At 38.6% G+C, this 18,848-nt stretch overlaps 1 protein-coding gene across 1 annotated transcript in view; it reads left to right on the top strand.

The window, feature by feature from the left end:
- Window positions 1-17,702, top strand: part of LOC150087313 (E3 ubiquitin-protein ligase LRSAM1-like) — a 533,929-nt gene extending 516,227 nt beyond the window's left edge. Inside the window, exons 19-20 of the mRNA XM_090372443.1 lie at window positions 2,149-2,329; window positions 17,477-17,702. Coding sequence (XP_090228569.1) covers window positions 2,149-2,329; window positions 17,477-17,599 — 304 coding nt within the window. The 3' untranslated portion in view covers window positions 17,600-17,702. The remainder of the gene's footprint in view (window positions 1-2,148; window positions 2,330-17,476) is intronic.
- The last annotated feature ends 1,146 nt before the right edge of the window (window positions 17,703-18,848 follow it).

Genomic DNA, 18,848 nt, shown 5'->3' with positions numbered 1-18,848 from the left:
TCACATGTATTTCCTGAAAATTACAATCTTCAGAATTCAAGTCTAATGTCAATAAATATCTTCTGCCCCCAACTTTCAATCCACACACACAGTCTAAGTACTGTAGGTTCTAATACCATTCATGTTTAGGTTTTTTTCATAAATAAAAAGAAAAAATATCTCACAAAGAGACTTCACCTTCATGTAAAAGAAAATTTTCATTAGACAACTGAATACTGATGTTTCCCCAAAGCAGTACCTCTCTAGATTACTATTTACAGTTTGATGGTCCATTTTACTGTTGTTAAACATTTCAAATTCTCTTATACTGATGTAAAAATCTTGAATTTTATCACACCTTCCATGACCTCAATCTTATGTTTGTGGTTTAAAGCAAGTGTATCATTTGCTTTAAACCAAAAACTTTGAGCTTGCAAATTATCTTTCCGGTTTTGATCTGAACAACCACTCTAAGGAGTCAGCTGTTATGATTTCTCATTAAGGTATGTAGATTCAAACTGTTAACCAGAGTATAGACTTAAGAGCTGTCTTTCAACCAAAACTTCACCATCATATGCATCTTAATGCATTGCACATTGAGGTGCATTACCTCAAATGGCAGGCTTAACAATGTCTGTTACATGTGAGGGATCTGAAAATATTGTTTCATTTTTTTTTTGTTTATTTAACCATCATGCTGAATGTATATTCATCTTCTGGAATATACTCCACTATTCTTCCACTTGCTGAGACTTCACACATGAGGGGGCATAAATTGAAATTGATTAAGGATGGTTGCAGGATAGGTGTGTGTGGAAGTTTGCCATCAGCCAGCTGGTGGTTGAAAATGGGAACATCAAAGGTGTCCACTGAAGAACAGTAAAGGTTGTTAAAATTAATACACAATATAAACCCTTTTTTTATAAACTTTTGTTAGAAATACTTAGTGGTCATTTCGGAGTTAATAAGGGTATAGTCTACATTAAGAACTCAAAAACTGAAGTATCCTTACTGTTTTCTACAAGTTTAATATTTCTCTATGCCTATAAAATTGATTTGTTTCAGAGAAAATCAATGACACTATGTGACTTATTATTTACTTTAACTTGTCTTGTACCTGTTGCAGCACTTTTGTTCTTCTCATATCCTTTATCATCTCAACCCATACACAGTTATAGATGAAATAGAAAATTTAAATAAAATAAATATTAAATAAATTGAATTTGAAGTAATATAGGGTGAAATTTAAGAAAAATTAAAATGTTACATTTCCTTTAGGCACACTTTAAAATAAATATCCGTATAACTAGGAATTATAACTACAAAATAGATCATTAAAAGCAATTCATTACAAAGCATGAAAATTCATTATGACTCACTGAGAATTAAATAACTTAGCCAGTTGGCTTGTGAAATAGAGGGTAATTAGTGCTGACAGAAGTTCCACACACACACACGCAGTTTAGTGGGAAGGTGACACAACCTGTCAAACCCGGTTGTAGCATATATGGGGGAACCTCTCATCATCTTCTGATGTTTGGTGAGTTGCAAAGTTGCAGAAAGAAGTAATCTCTGGTGGTGTTAGTCTGAACCATTCCAAGTAATGACAGTGGTCAAATACTTTCCTCCAGGGAAGTGTTAAGACTGCTCACATCTGTTGAAAACCCATCAAATTGGTGTCAAAGTTGAATGTTGTTTCCCTGAGAACTAGAGTGGGTATCTTGTCAGTGATGCTTGCTCTGCCATGTTTTTAGAACCTCTGAGTGGAAGTGGTTGCTGTTGTAGATTGAAAGGGATTATTCCTAGCCCTAGCAAGGGCAGGATATCTACTCAGGCTGTGGATCATCCTGGGCAGCAAGGGACAGAAATAGGAGTTAAGGAGCTAAAATAAAAAAATGAGAATGATAAATCCCAATCCAGGAAAACTCCAGTTGTTTCTGGATTGGGCTTTGGGAGATTTAATCATTCTCATTTTTTTTTTTTTTTTTTTTAGTTATTTAGCATGAAAGAACTTAGTTTTTGATCATAGTGATTATTATTATTATATGCATTAAATTGCTTTGTAACTGGAAAGGTAATAGATTTGTTTATTTTTGTGATTTTATTGTCCACTTTTAATAATATATTTTGTCACAAGATATAAATTTTTAAAATTTGTATCATTTACAGCATAATGAAAGATGTGCTAATACCAGAAGATCTGCCTACACCATCAGCACCATCACCAGAAGAGGAGGAAGAAGAAGGAGAGTTTGTTGAATCATTGAGTCCCTCTGCCCCACTAATGTCACCAGAGTCAGAGTTCAAATTATGGTGTCAGATTGAATGTGTTGTTTGCCTCGACAAGCAGGTAAAATTAATGCAGTGTAATTTATTTAATTTTCTACAGAAAATTAAACGGCATTGCATTAATCTACCGAAAGAGCATAATGCTCTTTCTGTAGATTATTGATGAAACTAGCCAAGCTAACTTGTATCAAGAGGAATATAATTAAGAGTAGAATATATATATTAATTATCCTTTTCTTGTCCATAGGAGGACAATAACAGCAATTGCAGAGGGATCTAACACGTTCACTGTTTCCTGAATGCAAATATGTGGTGGATTTTAATCAGGGAAAACCATCATACTTTTAGAACTTTTTCTTCAATTTAACAGAAGAAAAACCAAATATTTTTGTAAGCAACCTTCATTGAAGGCTGATTAATTCAGTCATAGCAAGAAGAAAGCCCAAAAGTGTTTCTGCCCTTTCCAGTCCAGATTGAATCAATCCCATTGTTTTCAGTCCTGGGTCAAAAAAGGTCATTGGAAAAGCCAGCATCAAAGTGTTAAGAGTGAGCTATCTTTAGGCCTATTTACAGATATAATTTGTGAAATGTACATCCCAGTTTTTTGAGATCCCTTTAGTTATTTGTTAAATTAAGCTGTCTGTTTTTGTAATCTCCTTCTCACAAACAAACAAGAGGCTGCACATACATACCACCTGCTTACATGTTTCAAAGATTCCTCATGAAAAAAGATTCTGTGTTAATAAATGTAACACAAACGTGTGGGAAAAGAATGCCAGACACTGACAAATAGTAATAATAATAAAACTTTAAAAAACAGGTTGAATAATTTACTTTTCACAATCTATAATTGCATACTCTAAGGGTATCTTTTTCAATTTACATTCTATGTAAAATACAAAATCATCTCCTTTTTCTTATGGTCTGTAATCAAAAATTCAAATTCTGTATTACTATAGCACCATATCCAACCATAAAGAAAACTTGAACTCATTATAATCAGGCTTCTTTTATTTCTCAGCTCATGATAGTTCTGTATCATAACCCATTTATTCAGTGGTATGGTCCTTGCCAAAAGTATTCATGGCTCTAACAATAACTGTTCAATTTTTTGTTTACCTTATCTTGTCCTATACCTGAATAAGCACTTTTGCTCATCTTATTGTTTACTTCTTGACTTAATAAACATATATTATATGTACAGGCAATAAATTATTGCTGGGATTTCCATGGCCTATAATTTTCAAACTGGAAATAACAAAATAAAACTGCTTACGGAATATTAAAGTGTAACTTAGAAAGTTTTATTTGGCAATGCTGTACTCACTGCATTGATGTCTGGGAGATATTGATGACATTACTTCAAAATGCTGACTGTTCAAGAGAAGGCAACATGCGTACTTTGGTTTTTCGAAACAAAGTCCATTATCACAATGCAACATCATTACAGAACAGTATAGAAAAGATCCACCTTCAAATAATGCTATCCGACGTTGGTTAAAGCAATTTCAAGAAACTTGTAGTGTTCTGCACCGAAAAGGAGCGGGACTACTGAGAACTTCACAGGAAGATGTTGATCGAATCCACAAAGTGTTTTCTCAAAGCCCACAAAAATCAACTAGACGAGCTTCTTTGAAGATAGATATACTACAAATGACTGTTTGGAGGGTTCATAACCTCCTTCACCTTCATGCCTACAAACTGTAGTTGTCCAGGCTTTAAAGCCAAACAATAAACCCCACCGTTTCCAATTTGCCCAAGACATTTTGTCAAATGTCGAAGCTGGTGAAAATTACCTTCAGAAATGGAGATTTAGTAATGAAGCAACGTTTTATGTATCAGGGAGGGTAAAGCATCATAACTGCAGAATCTGGAGATCAGAAACCCCCTCATGCCATTCGAGAATTGGAAAGAGATATTCCAAAGGTCAATGTCTGGTGTACTTGTCGTATTTGGAAGTTTTGGGCCCTTTTTATTCGCGGAAAAAACAGTGACAGCGGTGACCTTACTGGACATGCTACAGCTGTATGTTACCCCAGTTGGAAAATCATCAGCCACATGTGGTGTTCCAGCAAGATAGTGCACTGCCACATTGGGCGCTTATTGTTCAAGAATTTCTTGACATGCATTTTCCTGGGCGCTGGGTTGGGCATGGTGGACTGATTCTGTGGCCTCCGCGCTCACCTGATCTTACGCCACTTGATTTCTTCCTGTGGGGATATGTGAAGGATATTGTGTACAAGACCCCTGTGACCTCCCTCGATGAACTGAGGCTCAGAATTGTTGCTGCAATGAAAACAGTTACACCGCAAATGCTGGAGAATACTTGGAGGGAAATTGAATATCGCTTGGACATCATACGTGCCACGAAAGGCACGCACATTAAGTTGTTTAGCATTCTGCAGTATTGATTTTATAGGTAATAAAACATTTTGAGTTACACTTTCATATATTCTGTAAGCAGTTTTAATTTGTTTCCAATTTGAAAATTATAGGTCACGGAAACCCCAACAATAATTTAGAATCACTCTGTATTTGTGTGTGTGTATACAGGGTGTCTCAAAATTACACGACATAACTTTAGGAATGAGTTCCTCATATGTAGACAATAAAAATATTTTACATCAACATTGTTCCAGAAATGCTTGGTTCCCGAGTTATTAACCAGAATGTCTTATCTCCCGCAGGTGATTTCCTTCATCACAAGGTACTGACAGAATCTGGTGGTTTTCCCTTCCAACCATGTACTCAAATCGGGAGCAAGCGATATGCACTTTATGTGCGGTTTGGTGGATAGCAATGCTCTGGAGGCTCGTCGTTTGTACCACGAAAGGTTCCCAGAATGAAGATGTCCAGACAGGAAAACGTTTGAAGGTATCCATCACCACCTTTGTGAACATGGGACCTTTACACCTTGTGCTGCCAACGGAGGACGACCAAGATCTACGACTCCTGAAGTAGAGGAGGTGGTTTGGATGTTGCGCATGCCACTCATGGAATCAGCACAGGCAGAATAGCAATGCAACTGTCTGTTGAACATTCAACTATTTGGAGAGTGTTGCGAGAACACCAACTGTATCCTTACCATCTGCAACAGGCACAGGCCTTGTCACCAGCAGATTACCCTGCATGAATAATGTTCTGCCAGTGGTTCTTGCAGCGGTGTAGTACAACTCCTCACTTTCCTGCCTTAATGATATTCACAGATGAAGCACAGTTCAGATGAGATGGAATCCAAAACTTTCACATTCAGCATATATGGGCTGAGGAAAACCCACATGCAATTCTTCCATCACATCACCAACAGCGATTCAGCCTCAACATCTGGGCGGGTGTTTTTGGTGATAAGTTATTTGGGCCCCATGTACTTCCAAACATACTCACAGGGCAGGCGAACAGAAACTTTCTGGAAAACAACATGCCTGATTTCTTGGATGACATGTCAAAAGAAAACCAGGGATACATCAAACGTAATGGATTTTCATCTTTCGTTAAAACATTATATTGCATTTTAAACACACAAATGGTAGATATATTGTGGGGCTATGATTTATTTTGGTCAACAGTTGTGCCAGCTTACACAAGCTGAACTGAATGGAACTCCGATCTATTGAAAAATTGAGAATGCCCTTCTACTCCAAGGAGTGACTGTTGTTTTCTGTGCTGATGTTAATGGTTTAATAAATGCATGCAGTGATCATTATATATGATTCATCTGGATGGGGATTCTTCATTGACAGTTTGATAAAAAGCTAAAAAAGAATTCAGTTACACAATGGAAACATGTTACCCTCAATTCTGATCACCCATTCCATACACATAAAGGAAACTTACAATAGTCTAAAATTCTTGTTAGAAAAGGTAAACTACTGTGACTGTGAGAGGATAGTTCATAGAGATTTAAAGGTGCTAACTATACTTCTTGAACAACAGTTGGGTTACAGTTGCTTTCTTGTATGCACGAGACAATTACACTAAACTGATCACTGAAATACATATCTTCAGGCTACTGCCAAGTACTTCTGCCATCACTGCATATAAAACTGTGACTAATGAAAGCAGTTTGTTAAGACCATAGATACTTTTCGAGTTACACTTTCATATATTCTGAACAGGGAAGGGAGGTTGTTTTTGACACAATTTTTAAAAATTACTTGAGATGAGCAATGTTAAATTCCATGCTGATGTTTGGATCACAAATCAGAGTTGCTGCAAGATGGTAAAATCAAAGGGTTATGGGAAGAATATCAACATGAATATCAAGAATATGCTTATTAATTTAAAAAAAAAAGAAAGACTAGATTTGTGTGTGTGTGTGTGTGTGTGTGTGTGTGTGTGTGTGTGTGTGTGTGTGTGTGTGTGTGTGTGTGTGTGCGTGTGTGTGTGTGTGTGTGTGTGTAAAGTTTAATTTTCTATGTAGCCACCTCAGATACTTTCCATAGACCCTTGATGCAGTGGCTATGTACATGTACATTATCACTTGTTCTTAATGCTCTATACTAAAAATTTTCTGTTGAATGTTTGAAATACATATAAATTTTGCCAGTTGCATTTTTTATTTTTCATTTTGTTTAAAAGATTAACATAGCAGATTGGGAAGCAGTACTCAAAAATTGTACAAATGAACTTGTACTATTAAAAAGCAGAAGATAAAAAAAAAAAAAAAAAAAAACAATCAATATTAACAATTGGTGGGTAGTGGTGGGGGGAACTCAACACTATTCTAGGTGAAAAGCCCTTGGGGTTGTAAATATGAAGTCTTCTCAAAAAGAAGACCTCAAGAGAAATAGATAGAGGTATTGTCAATAGTCCTACTACATTTTGAATATTTTAAATAGATCTGGATGATTCAATTCAAGATATTGACTTACTTAAAAGATATAAAAAGGACAAAACTATTATGGATGCAAAAGGTGTCTGATACCCATGCCAATGAGTATCAAACACCTCAAATATAAAAATGTCTTAAAATAGTTGAGGCTTCCAATAATGGAAGCCTATTTTCCCTTTATAAATGATCCAAACAAATTATGCAAAGGTAACTATAGATGATTGGATGTAAGGAAATTTGCTTTTAGTAAAAGTAAACTGTTGCTGGGCATCTAGCTGGTAGCCTGTAGGCTACATGTGGCTGACCAACTCGGTTTAACAAAATATATGTTAATGTTTCTTCTTTAAAAAAAAAGGCAGTGAATCTTTCTAAAAACACTAGGAAAAAAAAATGCTTAATAAATATTACTAAATGTTTCAGTTGATCACATGGCATCAAGTAAATAACTTTTTCCCAAAAGAAAATTCATTACATTTTTCAAAATTTAGCATATAACATTCTAATATATTAAATTTAAATTAATTATTTAAAATCTTATTGGTATAATTCTTATTCTTGTGTTTCACAGATTTCATGATTGTAAAACCGATTTTTAGATATTCATATTGGTATAATGGAAAAGTTTTACTTTTTTTTTTAAAACACACAAGAGTAAATAGCAAAGATTCAAAGTGGCTCTGCAGTAGTGTGCGGTTTTGTTTTTTTTTTTTTTTTTTTTATGAAATCCCCAAACACAAAAGGTATTAGAACCTGTATTACTTAAGTTTGTTGTTTGTTTATTTGGTTTTTTAGGAGCATTAGCAACTAAGGCCATATTGCTCCGGGGATATGCGGTGGTCATTCCCTGACCTTTCCGCATCCTCCGTATTTGGTGGTCACTGGCTCGAACCCCGGTTTAATCAAGAAGCATGTGCTACGCACTGCTGCTCCTGCCCACCTGGCTATGGAGGTGGCCTATTATTATTACTTAAGTACTCTAGTAATATGCAAAGGTGAAGGCTGAGGAGAAACACGATACTTGTAGGCTTCAATTTCTGTACAGTAATTTTCAGGACATAGGAAGGAAGGTTGCTCCAGAAAGCTGAAGTTGAAGGATTATTATTATTATTACTGTTGTTGCTCTTATATTATTTCTCCCTGTTTGGGGGATTCCACACCGTGACGGATACTGCTACCAAGAACACAGGGTGGTTGTAATGTTTGGTGTTACTGTTGGTCAAGGAAATCTCTGATTATCCTACAGGTGTTCAGGATTGCGACTTTCTGAAGTTCCTTGTAGGTGTTCTCTGGGAGACCTGTTGCTGGTAGGCTGCTATGTAGTCTTTGGTACCATACCGGTAGTTGACACGATGATCGGGATGGTCAATACATCTTGCATATGCCACATCTCCTTGACCTCGTGTCTCAGGTTCATGTACTTCCTAATTTTTTCCTCATGGGTTTTCTGGACATTGCTAGTGTTGGGCTCCACTATGTCAATCAGATAGGTAGCCTTTTCCATCTTGTCCACAAGGGTTATGTCCAGTCTGTTGTGCAGGATGGTCTTATCTGTTATTATGGTGCGGTCCCAGTACAGCTTGTGGGTTCGGGTCTCAAGTGCTGCCTGGGGTTCGTACTTGTATTTCATCGCTAGCTTCTGATGTATAATACTTGCTACCTGGTGGTCGTGTCTATGAGTGTACTCAGTCTGGGTGATCACCTTGCACCCCATGGTGATGTGTTGGATCATTTCTGAGGCCAGGTGGCATCGTCAACATGTGTCATCTGACATTCCGGGCTTCTTTGCGATGTATTTTCTATAGTTTCTGGTGTTGATTACCTGGTCTTGGATGGCCAGCATGAATCCTTTAGTCTCGGGGAACAGCATCTCGCTTGTGAGCCATGCATTGGAAGCAGTGTTATCGATGTGATCTTGATGGCTGTCATTGTATTGTCTGCCATGGAGTGTCTTCTTTTCCCATCTTTCTAACTTCGTTTCTTGTACCATTTGGGCGGGAGGGGTTTCCTTGCTTAGGTTGAGTGGGCCTTAAGGAAGATAGATATACAACTTTTTTTTTTTTTTTTTTGGTAGTTGTTGGCACGTAGGCTTCTGTGGCCATAATGCACCTCCCAAGGTTTTTGCGGTACTTTGATCCAAGCCCGAGGCGGGAATCGAACCCGCGACCTTTGGGTTGCCGGGCAGGCACTTTACCTACTCGGCTAGCCCAGTCGGCGATATACAACTTATCTATCTTCCTTAAGGCCTTGCGGAGTGGTGCTGTGTAGTTCTCGAAGTAATCCTTCAGGTTAACTATCGCTGTTTTCTGTTGCTCTATCAGGTCCCTTCCTCCCTCTTTCCGAGGTATTGTTAGTCTCTCCACTGCTGACTTCGGGTGGTGTTGGCGACTTTTGGTCATCATTGTCCTTATCTTTCACATGATATCTTCTAGCTCAGTGTTAGTCCAATCTATGACCTCGAATGTGTACTGGAGTTGCATAGGTGTTTATGGCTTTAACTGTGTTCCCCCATTCAATTTTAATTTCAGCAGGCTTCTGAGTCTTTGTTGATATTTTTCAGTCAGGCAATTCTTGATTTCCTTGTGTTCTAACTGCTCAGCCTGCATCATCCCTAGGTATTTGTAGGTCCTTCATTCTGTCATAGCTTCGATCTCTTTACCAGTCAGCAGCTGGTAGTTTCAGCCATCTAATTTTCACTGGTGCAGTGTGTGGGTCTTGCATTTGTCTAGACCAAATTCCATCCTGATGTCCTTGCTGAATTCTTCGGTGATCCGGAGTAGTTGCTGGAGTTGCTTCTCAGTTGACGCATAGAGCTTGATGTCATCCATGTATATCAGGTGGATGAGGGTGTACAGGTTCTTCCTTCCTTCTTTGAGGTTATATCCATACTTGCTGCTGTTGAGCATGGTGAATAGTGGGTTGAGTGCTAGACAGAACCATAGTGGGCTCAGAGCATCTCCCTGAAAGATTCCTCTTCTAATGGGGGATTGGCCTGATTGTGATGTTCTCGACCTTAATGGTTGTACTCCATTTCGCCATTGTTGCTCCTAGGAAGTTTGTCACTATCGGATTGACCTTGTAGGTCTTCAGGGTCTATTAGCCAGCTATGAGGTACAGAGTCAAAGGTCTTGCGGTAATCGATGTAGGCCATGTATAGGTTACGGTGCTACTTGAAGGCTTGCTCCATAACTGCGGCAGCTATGGTTAATTGCTCCTTGCATCCTTTGCTCCTCCACTTGCATCCTTTCTTCTGTTCGGCCATATTTGTAATGTGGCCTTATTTGCCGATTCAGGTGATCTGTTACTCTCCACAGGATTTTATTTGGCCTCTGCTTAGAGATCTTGTGGAGTCCATTTCTTCGGATTCTGTTAGGGCCTTCTTCCACTCATCTTTTGTTCTGGATAGGATGACATCTTCTCTTTCCACTTCAGTTACTGTGGGTAGTATTTCTTCTTGCTGCTGCTCCTCTAGTTCCATGTTGACAATATTTTGTGCTTTGTAGTTGATCGCTGACATCCTGCTTGATTTTTTCCAAGATTGCAGGAGCTATTAGGTTCTTCGTGACGATGGTCCTTCTTTGGTCTGCTAATTGCTGTTCGGTGACCTGAATATCTGGGTATTGTTCCAACCACTTGGTATGTAGTCGCGAACTGTACATTGTCATATCGGCCTCTAGTCTGGTAATTTTATAGTATGCTCGAATGATGTAGGTATTCATTTCAATGCTCCACTTCATGCTTTGGCATTTTCTTCCTTCCTGGGTGGTCACTAGTAGTGCAGTTGTGCAGAAAAAACTTCCAGTTGGTGGGGCTGAATGGTCTTGCCCTTCTCTTGTGGTAGCCTTATGGGGGACAACGGCACTTGCTCCACTGTCTTGCTCCGGAGACTGTCTCCAACTTTTCGAACCGACCGACCCCTCTGCCTAAGGTCTGAACGCGAGTGACTTTATCCTGCGCCACACTCAATGCAGTATGAATAATATTTCTCTGCGACATCATCCATCTATGGAGGTGGACTTGTTTAGCATTGGCTTATGTCAAGTGGTTTATTTTTATTTTTTATTTAGTTCTCGCAAGTGACACCAGATGGTGCCACTTTCTGCCTCAGACGTCACTGCAACCTTGGGGAAGGTAAGTCCGATGGGGTAACTTTTGCGTTTTTTTTATCATAATTTTTTAATAATAATATTATTATTATCAGCCATATGGTGCAAGGAAGCCTGAGGCTTCTGCTGAATCATCAAAAAAAAAATTTCTGAGTTACCCTGAGAGAGAGACAGACAGAGTTAGGAGTAGAAAGGAGTCACAGAAGAGAATGATGAAATCCAGCTCAGGAACCTGGGTGTGCCAAGCCCGTACTCACCAGATGTGTGAGCCCCTGGGGTTAAATAGATGAGGAATAAGAAAAGTTGGTCTATGAGTTTAAAGTTCGACAGTAAATGGATGTTGACATTTGAACTAGTCTGGAAAAATGTGGAATTACAGAACAGTGCTCGTGGCCATATGTATAGAAAAGGCATGCAGCAGAAACAGAATGTCTGTGAGACAAAGAATAGAAACACTTTGTATGAGACAGGTCATTAATTAACCTGCCTGCCCTTTTTGAATATCTAGAAGCCTATTTTGGGGGCACCACCCAGATGTAAGAACAGTATACCATGGTAATTGGGGGTAATTGTGCAGTCAAATATGAAGTTTGCTGAGCAGTGCAGACAAGCTGCCAGGGCAGGTCATGGAGTCTTGTCAGTGATATATAGGAATTTTTCTAGCAGGGACAGGGAGGTGATTATCCCGTTATACAAGGCAATGGTCAGGCCACATCTAGAGTACTGTGTACAGGTCTGGAGGCCTCATTTTAGGAAGGATGTAGAGTTGCTAGAACTAGTACAAAGATGGGCAACAAGATTGGTGAGGGGGAAAAAAGGGATGCTCTTACGAAGAAAGGCTTAAGTTCTGCAAACTGCAGCGCCTGGAGAGTAGGCACTTTCGAGGTGATCTGATTGAGATGTATAAGGCCTTGAATGGGTTAAGCAAGCTGAATGCTGATGGGATTCTTCCTCTTGCTAAGACTAAGAACCTGAGGAGGCACAGTTTCAAATTGAGGAAAGATAGTTGAAGAATATATGTGCGGAAATTTGCCTTTAGCCAGCGGGTATTTGATTGGTGGAACAGGCTTCCATCTTTTGTTGTGAAAGCTAATAGCCTAAATAAATTTAAGGCTGAGCTGGACAGGCATTTAGAACGAATGGAGGGGTGAAATGGGAGAGTTTTTTTTTTTTTTTTTTTTTGGCTGATGCTGCATAAGCTTGCTTTCTTGCATTGTATGCCTCTACTAATGCTGATGCTAATGCATATTTGAGATTTTGTACAGATGAGTAGTTATTTATCACTGAGAGCAAAAGAGAAAACCCAGTTTTTTTATATGCAGAGAAAGCGAGTTTTGTGATGCACTTATGTCAACAGAGAAGAGTAATCCCTAATAGAGATATTTGATCTTGTTTAGAAATCTGATTATCATCAAAGATAGGCATAGGAGCTGTAGATTCCTTTTTGTGAGATATAATCCTTTTTGTGTGTTGATTTACTGCCATTTGCATAATAGTGAATAACAAATCTTGACACATCTTGAAAACTGTTAGTTGTATCCAGGGTTTGAATTGGAAAATTTTATGAAACAGAATGCTTGTCAGAAAAACACAGGGTGGGTCTCGGTAAATAGTACAATAGCAAGTGGAAACCCTGCAGATAGGAAAGTGTGGTGGCATCACCTGTATTGCCCAACCAGAACACAAAAGTATGCCATTTAGTTCACCATGAGTCATTGGCCAGTGCAGGTGCGTATTCAGGCTGTGGAGGCCGACATGTGTGAAAAGAGTGTTGTAGCTGTGCAGCGTGAATTGCGCTGTGGAAACAACCACCGTTTCCGTGTTCCTGACAGAACGATATCAAGGTGGGTTAAAGAGTGGCGACAAATGGGTTCAGTCACCAATAAGAAACATGAGGGGCCCCAAAAGAGAGTATGTACACCTGACAATGTCCACTGAGTCCATGAGGCTCTGCAGCAAAGTCCCCAGCGATCAGTTCATTGCTATGCAAGGACACTGCATGTGACACAGTTTCCTGCATCGGATTGTGTAATTTGATTTAAAGTTCCAACTGTACAAATTGCAAGTTGTTCAAGAGCTATGGTCGGCAGATAAAGTGAGCAGGCGAGACTTCTGCACAAAATTCCTTGAGATATTGGAGCAGGTTGAGTTAATTTTCGCTTCTCTGGTTATTTCTGATGAAGTGAACTTTCATCTTAACGGGTTTGTGAATAAGCAAAACTTCCATTACTGGGCAGACTGCAACCTGCACCTTCATGAAAAATCTCAAAGTAGCCCAAAGGTCATCATGTAGTGTGCTATCGGAATTTCCACAGCCATTGTAGGGCCGTATTTTTTTGAAGATGATGAAGAACACACAGTGACTGCCAATGCCGAGTGGTATGTGAACATGATTGAGAACTTTTTCATTCCAGAAGTATGGAGAAAAGATATTCTCTACACGACATGGTTCCAGCAAGATGGGGCTACAGCCCACACAGCCCGTACCATGATGGCTAAGCTGAAGCAGTTCTTTCCACATCAACTGATCTTGTGATTTGGGGATGTGCCGTGGCTGGATAGATCTCCAGACCTGGCAGCCCCAGACTTTTTTTTTCCCTTTGGTGGATATCTCAAAGACAAAGTTTTCTCCCAGCAGGTACACAGTATTGGGGATTTGAAGATGGCAATCCGAGAAGAGATTGAGACCATTCCCCAGAAAATGAATCAGGACGTCATGAGGAGCTTCCACTTGCAGAAATGCATCTACGCCGATGAAGATCATTTGCTAGATGTTATATTCAAGACATAGACATGGATTTATGTAAATCTGACAGCCATAAATAAATTTTGTGTAGCCATGTGTCAGTTCTGACCATCGCCTTTTTCTTTTGTGCTATTTACCGACTCACCCTGTATATGAAAAGGGCAGTTATTGTGTATACCTGACATTACTGATGTGTGTGAAAGACTGTAGCAGCTTTCTGGTATTTATTCTGAGGAGCTCTAGCCATTAAAAAAAAAAAAAGTGTTTATTACAAAATGTTCAAAATGTGCTTACTTAGTTTTAATTTGCTTCACAGCTCTTATTTAAAACATAATTTGATCCATCCAGAGATATAGAAGATATTTATTACAGTTGGTTTAGATCTTCCTGTAAAGTCGTAGTTGCAGTAACATGATTTTTACAAAACTTGTAGTTGCTCAGTAATTTTATATGAAAATCTTTTAAGCTGAATTTCACTGAAATTGTTCAGATTGCTTAAATGCTGATACTAGATCATGGATAGAGAGAGAGAGAGAGAGAGAGAGAGAGAGAGAGAGAGAGAGAGAGAGAGAGAGAGAGAGAGATGCTGAACTCCACATAAGACATTTTTTTTTTAAAATAGCAAAATTGAGTAAACATGAAATAACTAAAAACAGATGAATCAAAAATATTGTCATTGATATGGATGCCAATTGAAATAATAATCCATAGCTTTTCTCTAGTTCACTCAAACATTCAGAGTTTACAAACTAAAGTTGAATTAATACCCACCATTACAAACATTTTTGATGGATGACTACCCCATCAATAATGGACTGTGACTTTTTATAGCTTGCAGTATAAAAAGCCAAACAGCTTCATACACTAGAGCAGTGCTAATTTGCATCTGGTTGTGCAAGTCAAAGTGATAAAGTAGCAGTTGTGGGATGTGGTGAAGGTATCACAGAGTTTCATAAGGGCGTGATTGTGGAAGCTTGTGCATCAGAATATTGGAAACAGCATGTCTTGTCAGTTGCTCATGGCCCACTGTGGTTAAGATTATAAAGAATGGTGTGGAACAGGTCAAACCACCTCCCGCCAACAGAACTGTAAAGGATTCAAGGTGGATGTTTGTAGTGAGCAAAGGGTACAGCACATTGTACAGGCTCAACAGCAGGTTACTGTGTGATAGTCAACATCACAATAGAATATGGGAAATCCAAGAACAATATCCCAAATGACGATGCACTGCACACTCAGATGCATGGGGTTTCACAGCAGACAACACAAGAAACAACCACTCCTCACTGCTGATCGTCATAGACAGCAAATACTGTGGTGTCAGCAACATGCTGACTGAACACTGGAGGAGTGGAAATGAGTGTGCTGGTCAGTTGAGTCCAAATATCTGGTGCAATTGCACCAACAGATGCCTTCAAGTGTAATGCAAGCAACACAACTCCATGGACCCATTGTGCCTACTATTCAGGCAGGTGGCAGTGGTTGCTTAATACGGGGCATGTTTTGCTGGCAAGGACTAGGACCCCTGGTGAAATGGACTAACATTTCACTGATGAGGTCTGTCAGCAGCTCTTGGGAGACCACATGCATCCTGCCATGTTGCATTTTTTCACAGATAGAAACAGGATCTTCCAAGATGATAATGCACTGTTTGTCATCGGGCCCACACTATGCACCAGTTGGTCGAGGGACACGGTGAAGATATCACCCATCTTGATTGGCCTCCAAAGCATAGCTACAAATTCCTATAGATTTCTTCAGACAAGTGAAGTCATGGCCTAGGCTAAAAGCGACTATTATCTGTGTGAATGGTGGCCCAACACAGTATTAGATAAGTGGTCACAATTCGGTGATCACTGAGTGAGCATGTATGCCAATTCAAAATACAGGGTGTCTCAAAAATATTGGTACAAACGTTTAGGGGAGGTAGGTAACATCTAAAGGAATGTGAATCGCATAGGAACTCATAACCGGAAACATCACCGTAAGTTGGTAGATGGCGCTGTTCATCAGTTCGCGAGAGAGAAAATTTCTGGTTTACTCATTCAAGCAGTAGTCACCGCATGAAGAGCATGCATCGATATATGAACTGTGAGCTGGCAGACATGCACCTAGTGTATGGATTAGCAGAGGGCAATGGATGAGCCGCTCAATGAATTTATGGAGAACGCTTCCCAGACAGACATGTACCGGACCGTTTGTTTGTTTGCGCGTTTGCATCAAAATTTGTGCGATTATGGGTCATTTAGAGGTAACAGTAGTGCGGGCTGACCACATTCGACGCGAACTCCCGCCATGGAAGAAAGTGTGTTGAATGCCCTCCAGAATAATCCTGCTACCAGCACACATGCCGTTGTCTCTTCTCGTTGCAGTGTACAGCGTGTCTGGCACAGCGATTCCTTACACCCCTTTCATCTCCAAAGAGTTCAGTTACTGCTCCCCCAAGATCATCCTGCACGTGTGGCTTTTGCGCAGTGATTTCTCCAAGAAAGTGTTCAAGACTTGAATTTTCCAGCCTATGTTTTGTTAACGGATGAGACTTATTTCACTCGGAAGGCTTATTCAATCAGCACAATGCTCATGTGTGGGCTCATGGCAACCCACACAGCATGCGTCCCCATGCGGCACAACATCGCTTCACAATAAATGTGTGGGCAGGTATGGTCGGTGACTGCTTAGTCGGCCCATACCTGTTACCATCCCGCATGAACTCCGCTAAATATTGGATCTTTCTTGAACAAGTTCTACCAGGGTTGCTTGACAATGTTCAAGCAAATGTGAGATGCAACATTTGGTTTCAACATGACGGGGCGCCTGCCCATTATGGAAGGTGTGTTCGTGACCATTTGAACAGGCGTTTTGGGCGTTAATGGATTGGCCGTGGTGGATCCATTGCCTGGCCCCCATGCTCACCTGATTTATCAAGCCTTGATTTCTTTCTGTGGGGGGTCCTCAGATCTATCGTGTATGAATCACCTGTAGAGATGGAAATGGATCTCGTGGCAAGACTCGTCTGCGCTGCTGCTACTGTCAAAGAAACTCCAGGTGTTTGACCGTGTCCGCCAATCCATGCTGTGTTGGTGTCACGCATGCATTGCGTCTCATGGTGAAACCTTCGAGCAGCTGTTGTAACATCATGAAATGCATCCATCTCGTACTCCATTGTTAATATTATATCAAATAAATGTTTGCCACTAATTACTGTCTTGTGTCATTTCTGCTTCTTGTGCCTCTGCTACTACTTTCCCATGACGTTTCCGGTTATGGGTTCCTATGCAATTCACATTCCTTTAGATGTTACCTATCTCCCCTAAACGTTTGTACCAATATTTTTGAGACAAACGTTTAGGGGAGGTTCCTGATTCCTGAGCTGTTTACAGAGCTAACTAATGAGAAATTTACAATTAAACTATTAAAAATATATAAAGAAAATTTGCTTAAAAATCTAATGAATAACAGTATGTATAGCATACATACTCTTGATAACAAAACAACTTGTATTTTTGATTTTGTTATTTTTTTTAACAGAGCTGTGCTGTATTCCTGCCTTGTGGACATATATGTTGCTGTTGGTCTTGTGGACAAAATCTAACTTCTTGTCCAATGTGCCGAACTGCAGTTTCAACGAAATTCATCCTTGCAATGTCCTAGTGATTTGCAGTGTTCTGGAAATACTAGTCATTCTGCCAATTCCACTAAGTCCATGCACTAATGCCTATGCATTGGTTGCCTTAGCAACATTTTCTTAAAAGTTTCTGCCTATGCTGTGATTTTTATCATATATTATGACTTTTCTTTATTAAAACACAATAATGATACCCTTTGCTTGAACAAATTTTTGAAAAAACATGAGCAAGCAAAAAACATTCATACATGAAAGGAGTTATTTATAAACAGTGTTAAAAAGCAAATAATTCTTTATTAAGAAGGAAAAAAATTCTTTATTAAGAAATAACAGCATGTTTTGTTTCATTTTTCTAAAAAAATGTGACTTATATCATGTGATGATTAAAGCTTTGTTACAAATTGTTTTCTATAAGTGTTAAAAATATTTTATGGCAATTTTTAATAATAATAAACAGAACTATAGGTTTCTTCTTTAACTGTTTGAATGAAATAAATAAAAGTATGATATTACATTCAGTAGTAACAGCCTTCAATTTTTACCTGCCTGCCGTTCCCCCCCACCTTAAGTATTTAATTGTCAAAAGAACTTGTTTTTTTTTTTTTTTTTGTTTAAGTTATAAGTTATATATGCTTATTTAGAAGGCCCTTTATCAGTTTGCAGAGTTTAACAGAATTAATTTGCTTTCTGAAGAATAATAAATTAAATTAACCTTGAATCTTTAAAAATAAAATAACTGAAAAGATTTGATTAGCAAAGCTTTCCTTGAATAGATTTATATCTACCGCTGCTTGTTGCCTTTACAAGAAAATTTTCATTTTATACTATTTGAATTTAATGTAATTTGAATGCACATTTAACACATTTCATATTACATTCGTAATATTCGGTGAACTTAAAAATGGACTTGATTATTTTATCTTATAATTTTTATATCAGAGCATTTTTCTCCGCAATGTTCTATTGTGAATAAAAGAATCATGATACCACTATGATTTTTTACATTATAATCCTAACATTTTAATCATAGGCTTTGTAATCACACTGTTTTTTTAAAATATATTTTGATTTCAAATGCAACCTTCAAAAAGAACTATTAGTTAATTTTTAATATTAAATCTTTCATATTTATCTATAATAATGGTCTTCAAACTTGGTGAACTTCTGTTATGATTACCAAGTTTTGAGTTAAATCAAGTTAAGTTGAGTCAAGCTGAGTTAAGTCAAGTTTTCACTTAAATACATTGCATTATAATATAGAAATTCTGAAATTTT

The sequence above is a fragment of the Mastigoproctus giganteus genome, chromosome 4 (genome assembly GCF_048544385.1).
Source record: "Mastigoproctus giganteus isolate SK-2022 chromosome 4, ASM4854438v1, whole genome shotgun sequence".
Lineage (NCBI taxonomy): Eukaryota > Metazoa > Arthropoda > Arachnida > Uropygi > Thelyphonidae > Mastigoproctus > Mastigoproctus giganteus.
This window is presented reverse-complemented; position numbering and strand designations above follow the sequence as displayed.